At 38.3% G+C, this 7,706-nt stretch overlaps 1 protein-coding gene across 1 annotated transcript in view; it reads right to left on the bottom strand.

Annotated features, from left to right (window-relative positions):
* Nucleotides 1-1,685: 1,685 nt before the first annotated feature.
* Nucleotides 1,686-7,706, bottom strand: part of LOC106877051 (testis-specific serine/threonine-protein kinase 3) — a 16,589-nt gene continuing 10,568 nt past the window's right edge. Inside the window, exons 2-3 of the mRNA XM_014925837.2 lie at nt 5,772-6,073; nt 1,686-2,259 (exon numbers count right to left, since the gene is read on the bottom strand). Of these exons, the coding sequence (XP_014781323.1) occupies nt 1,807-2,259; nt 5,772-6,073 (755 nt within the window). The 3' untranslated portion in view covers nt 1,686-1,806. The remainder of the gene's footprint in view (nt 2,260-5,771; nt 6,074-7,706) is intronic.

The following is a 7,706-nucleotide window of genomic DNA, read 5'->3' as shown; positions in this document are numbered from 1 at the left end:
GCATCATATATCTTGTGGACATTCAGACGCCGAGGAATGCCAACTGGTCCTCTTCTCTCTTTCACTCTAATCATCATCCGGAACTTTGCTCGCACTAGACAGTGATCTGTTCATCATTCCGATCCATGAAAGGACTTGACATTACAAATGTCATAGATGTCACACTTGCGGATGATGACATAATCCAGCAAGTGCCAAACTTTAGACCTTGGATGAATCCACGTTGTTGTGTGATCACCTTTGTGCATAAAGTGAGTACTTGTGATGTAAAGTCTATGTTCATCGCAAAGGTCCAGCAGCATGAGACCATTGCTATTCATTTTCCCTACACCAAAACATTCTAGAGAGTTCCATGTTTGCCAGTCTGTTCCAACCCTAGCATTGAAATCCCCAGTAGAACGACTTTATCAGAATTGGGGATTTTCCTAAGTATGGCTCTCAGCTGGATATAAAAAATAGTTTTATCTTCTTCACAACTATTCAAAGTAGGTGCATAGGCACTTATTAGAGTAGCAAACCGTCCACTTTTCAGGTGCAATCGTAGTCATTAGACGTTCATTTATAAGAACAGGAAGCTCCTCCAACTTCTTAAAGATATCAGATCGAAATGGAAAGCCAATACCAGCCTCTCTGCGCCCCTCCTTCAGCCTACCCTTCCCAAAAAAGGTGTATCCACCTCCTACTTTCTCAAGCTGACCATCACCTTCTATACGAGTCTCTGAAAGTGCAGCTATATCAATGTTATAGCGGTTTAGCTCGCGAGCAACAAGTGCAGTGCGTATTTCAGGCCTACAATCACTCTTGTTATCCTACAGAGTGCGCACATTCCAACATGAATGTTCAAGTTCCAACCCAGATTTTGTAAAAAAATGTCTCCTTGTTTTTCGAGCGCAGGGTGGACATCCGTCAGTCGCGCTAAGCTGACCAGATATAGAAAGACAGGCAATTTTTGGCTCGCCTCTTCTAGAACCTCCCCGGCCTCCGAGTGAGCAGTACCCTCTCCAAATGGAGCTGCTTAGACACCCATGCAACAACCGAATCCTATCGCTGTCTTGGGCGACAAGGAGACGACTTCATGCTTCCAACCCGTCAGTTCTGCATGCATCGCCGCAGGACTTCCGAATAAAAATAAAATAAATATATACTAAGAATAAATAAATATATACTAAGAATGAATAAATATATACTAAAAATAAAGGTGCATATATACTGAAAATAAGATAATATATATAGGGGGCGGGGGAAAGCAGTACATATTGAGGAGAGGTCAGCAATGCCTGTGCAGAGTTTTAGGTCCAATAAGGCTTGCACAACACCTTATAGACCCTCTCCACTCTATTGACATTATCCAGAGACAAGCCAGAGCGAGATGTCTGGTGCCAATATGAATCGCAGGCTCAGAGATATGAGAGTGCCATAATCTCTGGCACATACATCAGAGTATTGTCTTTTCAGAACTGATGTTGCGGAGCTCACAACTTTGCGATTGATATCGAAGCTGGTAACATCTAGATACATGTGAACAGGGTCGGATTAAGTATTAAAAAGAATCCATTCTTAATTTCGATTTTGCTGCGGGAATCAGATATAACCATTTACATACATACATGCATGCATAAGTACATACATACATACATACATACGTATGTATGTGTATATATGGCGTACACATACAAATAAGTTGATTGTATTTGATATTTTTATTCTTAACTGTTTCGATTAATTCAGTTCTTTAATCACGTTATTTTTGCCATTTATTCCCATTATAATTCTCTTAGATGAGTTTAATGATATTGTTTTTCAGTCTTATTTAAACCATTGACAAGAAAGTGCTTCTAAGACAGTCGGTCTTTTAGTATATTCAAATGTAAATAAATTTTTCAAAAGGTCCTTACAATCATTGCTCAGTTTTCGATAGTTGTATAGAGGGAAATCAAGTTTCTGTTGCTCTTCTAGAATACTTTTTATGCTTTTGTTTTCGTCAAACGGCATTTTACCTGTACTGATAATGTAAAGGATCGTACCTATTGCCCACGTGTCTGCTTTGCGGGGATCGTAAGGTTTCCCAAGTAGAATTTCGGGAGCGGCGTATGACTTGGAACCACAAAATGTTCGACTTAATTCTCCTACATAATTACGTTTTGCGAAACCAAAGTCTGTAATCTTGATATTACCAAGGTCATCAAGTAAAAGGTTTTCCAGTTTGAGATCACGATGAGTAATGTTTTGACTGTGAAGGTAATGGATCGCTTGGCATATCTATAACAATGAATAAAATATAATTAATAAATAAGACGAATCGATACGAGAGATGATATGTAGTCGATTTGCTAGTAACTAGCCAAATATCATTAAAATCTTACACACACTCTACTATCTTTAAAAATGATAGGCCACATTGGTTAACAACTTTAGATATGCTGTATCTGAAAAAGAAGACATGCTAGTCACAAATGAAACGCTTTTAATCATAGCTATATTCGATTTGGCCTGATCTGGGGTTTAGCAAAACAAGAAGGAAAAAGAGAGAAAAAATAAATGAAAATTGATAATATTGTTGAATGGAGAATTAAATAGCTTGTGCTACATGTACAGACATCTGAGTATTTGTCTTTTCGGAACTGATGTTGCGGAGCTCACTACTTGGCAATTGATATCGAAGCTAGTAACAACTAGATACCTGTGAACAGGGTCGGATTAACTATTAAAAAGAATCCATCCTTGATTTCGCTTTTACTGCGGGAAGCAGATATAGCCATTGAAAATTTTATTACCGTTAACTGCAGAAAGCAGTTTTATATACCAATCTATCTTTTGTCGAGAAATGCCATGTTCGACACTATTTTCCGTTGAGATATGTCCAGTTTTATTGAGGCAACGTGACTTGCAGTAAATACTTAACATCATTACTGGAATAACCATGAAAATTAATTTCTCAGTTAAAGAGTTAAGCAATTAAAATACATTGACGTCATAAGACTTTTATAAACTTTCAAGAGAACGTAAAATAATTCTTTTTTGGAATCCCGATGCACATCAAATAAAGCTATAGATAACTGCATGTAAGTATTGGGTTGAAAAACCCTTTAGGATAGAAAAAAATCGAGCAGCCTTCGACTTTTTCTAACCCAAAGAATTTTTCAACCCAATACTTACATGCTTTACTTATATCTTTTTGTGATATATTTCGAGGTCCAATGTTTCATAAAATGCATGTCTAAGGACGTTTCAACAGTGTTATAAGATCCTATGCGTTTATTGACTTCAAACCACAACATACATTGGTTGGCATTTGGCATCTAAACTCGTGAGAACTTTGGGTAAATGTTCAGTTGTGCCCATTCCTTAATACGGCATTGATCTTGCTTGAAAAAAGAAAAATGAGCTCAACTCTTCTAGCTAAATGCACGCTCGTCAATGATCCAATTCCCCTCAGTAATGGAGTCATAATATTGTGCTTCTACCTTATTTTAGGTGTGTCTCTGCCATACTTTACAGGAGAATATTGGAAGTATTTTTTACTAATTTAAAGTTTTTATCATTAAACTCCAAGTTAGCCCTGATCGAGTGATCCTATAATCAAAACCATCAAAACCCCTTTTAAAATGAAAGAGTGTGATTTGGGAAAGGTTTGGTTGCTACTAATAGGAGGTCAAGCAACAACGCAGAGCAGGCATCGGCAACCTTCTTCAAAGCGGGCCGCATGACAAGTGACTCAATGTGAGGCAGCATGAAGCGTGGCTCATCATCGGGCGGGCCGCACTACCAAAAGAATTTAAGGTAACTTTTTGTTAGGTGTGTCATTCAGAAAGTCCCGCAGGTTGCACTTTGCCCATGATTGGCGTAGAGATTTAGTTACTGGGTTGAGAGAGAGAGAGAGAGAGAGAGAGAGAGAGAGAGAGAGAGAGAGAGAGAGATAGAGAGAGAGAGAGAGAGAGAGCTGTTAGCGTCGATGATAAGATGAAAAAAAAACCCATCGATCCTTCAGTAAGAAGTATTATTGCTAGGACAGTTGCGACTCTCAATTACTAAATAACTAAATTCATTAGTTACGGGGGAGGGTGCTAAATTGACAGAATCCTTGTATTTCTTCAGCTCTTTACGTTCAGAGTTGAAATCCCAGCTGAAGTCAATTTGCTTTTCACCTTTCCGGTAACGATAAAATAAAGTACAATCAAGGATTAAAGTCAATTTAATCGACGGTATATTGGTGCAATGGGCTAGCATGGTACAGCAGAGTCTAAATTCTTGTCCAAGCCTGAGGTCCCGACAACAAGTGGAGTACATTGCCTTCACATTAACATTATCTATAGTATCCTATTTAACTGTCTACACTCAGACGTATACACATGCTACTATTTACTCACATCCACCTCTCCCACTCTCCCCAATCTCTCTCTGAGAGCAGACTGTATTAAAAGAAGTAACACAAAATAGAAGATTATTTACGGGAGTATGTTCTCTTTTTACTTGTATTTTCCTAAATATTTTTCTCCATTGTTTTGATGATATTTACATACATTATGACAATTGTTGACTTACAATTAGTAACACATTGTTAGATTATCTTAAAATATTCGTTCTCACAATCCCCTGATAATCTCCCCTGGCGATCCCTCAGTGGCACAGCTAAAGCAATACCCCAAGACTAGTCTTCCTTTTTCCGGACCAGAAAATACTTTAGCCTTTATAAATTGCTAAATAAAATCCCCTCCACCGCCAATAGAATACTACTCCCAAATCAGCGAACGATTTTGCAGCAATATACACAAACATCCAAGATTGCAGTCATTCAAACGATTGGCAAAAAACTCGCTTAATATCACACTACGAACACTGGCATATAAACGTGATCGCTTTCCTCTCTCTGCCTTTTCTTCTGCTGTTGTTAGCTATTTGCACACCACTTCTAACTGGCTCGTGTTTGAGCCATTATAAGATAATGAAGGGTACCTGTACTGTAACTCTTAAATAAAGAAAAATTTATTAAAACAACGTAGTTCATGATATAAAAAAATTGAAATGGTCATAGATGGAACGTCTTTGATCACAAATTTGATGGGTTTAAACAATAACTGCATCACCACCCAGACTAATCACTGTTCCGACTCCTCCCTACCCCAAACATCAACTATTCGTAATTTATTTCCTGCTCTTCATTTCAATGTACATGTCTATTTACAAATGTTCAACTGAATATCAACCGTATAAGTCTTACTACTCTGGGAGGGCTTGAGGTCAAGGGCAGTGGCCCTTCCTCCAGTATAAGATGAAAAAAAGTAAACAGTTTGCTAGTATAATAAGCGCAATGCTGGGGGAATGTCTTCTATCATATCCCCTTGAAGTGATCAGTATTTTCGTATTGATAGAAGGAAACTGAGCAGCACATTGTCTGTGTGGTAAGAAGCTTGCTTCCCAACCACATGGTTCCGGGTTTAGTCACACTGCGTGGGACCATGGGCAAGTGTCATCTCTTATAGCCTCAGGCCTTGTCAGTGGATTTGGTAGACGGAAATTGAAAGAAGCCCCTCGTATAAATGCATGTATATGTGTGTGTGTGTATCTGTGTTTGTCAGTCCCCACGCTCGACAACCGGTGTTGGTGTGTTTACATCCCCGTAACTCAGCTATTCTAGGCTTTTAAAAAAAAGTCCTGGGGTTGATTTGTTCGACTGAAACCCTTCGAGGCGGCACCCCAGCATGCCCACAGTCAAATGACTGAAACAAGTAAAACTAATAACGTAAATATATAAATAAGATTAAAAAACTTACCTGTCGTGTAAGTATTTTTGTTCTGTCTTCCGGCAGAGAACCATATTTCTGAATGTGTGCTAAAAGATCTCCACGGCTGGCGTATTCAAGGACCATATATACAAGATGCATTTCTTCAAAAGTTTCGTGAAATTTTATAATATTTGGATGATTAAGACTGGGCCAAAATTCCAATTCTCTCGGTAAAAATCGAGTTAAGAAGTCTCGTGGAGCTCTCGAACGGTTTACGATTTTCACTGCAAATTGTCGTGAGTGATTAGTCAGACTGCGCAGTAGCTTGACCTTAGAGAAACTGCCATTACCTAGAAGAAATAGAAGAATCTAAGTGATTAAACTAAGTCGAATATTCAGTCTTGGCTGTATGGATCAGAAGTTTGCTTTGTAATCACATGACAGTGGCTTTGAACTGGTTGATCAGGCTCCCTGTCTTCCTGATTTGGTCCCATCTGACAATCATCTGTTCCCCAACACGAAAAAAACCCTTAGCTGGGAACCAGTACTGCAGTGATGATGACGTCATATCTGCTGTTGATAATTTTTTTTCACCAACCGGCTGAAAGCTTCATCAATGGGATCCGAGCAGCGCAAACAAGTGTATGGACAGCAAGGGGGGGACTATGTTGAAAAATAAACCTCATTTGGTCACATTCCATGAGTGTGTCTTCGTCTGCCTATGAATTTTTCAGCATATCATATATATATGTGTGTGTGTGTGTGTGTGTGTGTGTGTGTGTGTGTGTGTGTGTATGCGTATATGTATGTATGTATGTATGTATGTATGTATGTATGTATGTATGTATGTATGTATGTACATACATACACACAGTTATTAGATCGTCGGAAAGAATGCCTTTCAACATTTGTTTCGGATTTCTGCACTCGGAATTCAGATCTCGCCCATGTCAACTTAACCTTTCAGATTTTTGGGGCCGAAAAATGAAGTACCGACCTAAGGCGGTGGATTGATGAAATTTTCGAGCAGGATTTGTTTCGGTTATGTACGTTGCATGTTCAAATGTCACTGGAGCCGCTCTCCACAATATATGTATGTACGTATGTACGTATGTATGTATGTATGTATGTATGTATGTATGTATGTATGCATGCATGCATGTATGTATGTATGTATGTATGTATGTATGTATGTATGTATGTATGTATGTGCGCGCACGTGCTTGTATGTGTGTACGTGTGTGCGTGTGCGTGTATGTATGTGTGTATGTATGTATGTATGTATGTATGTGTATATGCAGATTTGTATGTTTTGTTTTATGCATTCTTATACATATTAGTTGCATGACTAGACATGCTTATATATACTTAAATGTTAAACTGGAAAGTTTTACAGATTTATACAGTTCCAGTGATGGCTTGGATCTGTAGTCTTCGAATCAGCTTTCTCCTTCCTGGTTTTGAGAAACCTAATTTCTCAAGGTTGGTACTTAGGCAATGTGTTACATATCCCAGGTAAAAATCTGAACTTGCAATCTGGATAGAGTAACTGCAGATTTCTCAATAGTTCAGCGTAGCTATTTTCTTTTTCGCTAATTTTTAGCTTAATGTTAACATCCGCTGGGCAGCTGATTCCACAACTGTACACAGTTTCTCTTCTCTATCCCAAATCACTATGTCAGGTTTATTATGTGTTTTAAGGTTTTCACTGGTGTGTGTGTATTTGTGTTTAGGTTATTCTATTTTGTTAAGGTCTTCACTGGTACATTCCACCAGTATTCCTTTTTATTATGAGTGGGTATGGCTTCTACCATACTGTGGGTACTTATTTCCTTGACCTCGGAGTTATTCTTCCGACGGATCTCATTATACAGTGTCCTAGCTACAACATATCTCGTCGGTATGTATGTATATATGTATGTATGTATGCATGTATATATGTATGTATGTACGTATGAGTATGTGTATATATATATATATATA

The sequence above is a fragment of the Octopus bimaculoides genome, chromosome 2 (genome assembly GCF_001194135.2).
Source record: "Octopus bimaculoides isolate UCB-OBI-ISO-001 chromosome 2, ASM119413v2, whole genome shotgun sequence".
Classification (NCBI taxonomy): domain Eukaryota; kingdom Metazoa; phylum Mollusca; class Cephalopoda; order Octopoda; family Octopodidae; genus Octopus; species Octopus bimaculoides.
Note: the sequence above shows the minus strand (reverse complement) of the source record. Positions and strands in the feature narration are given on the sequence as shown.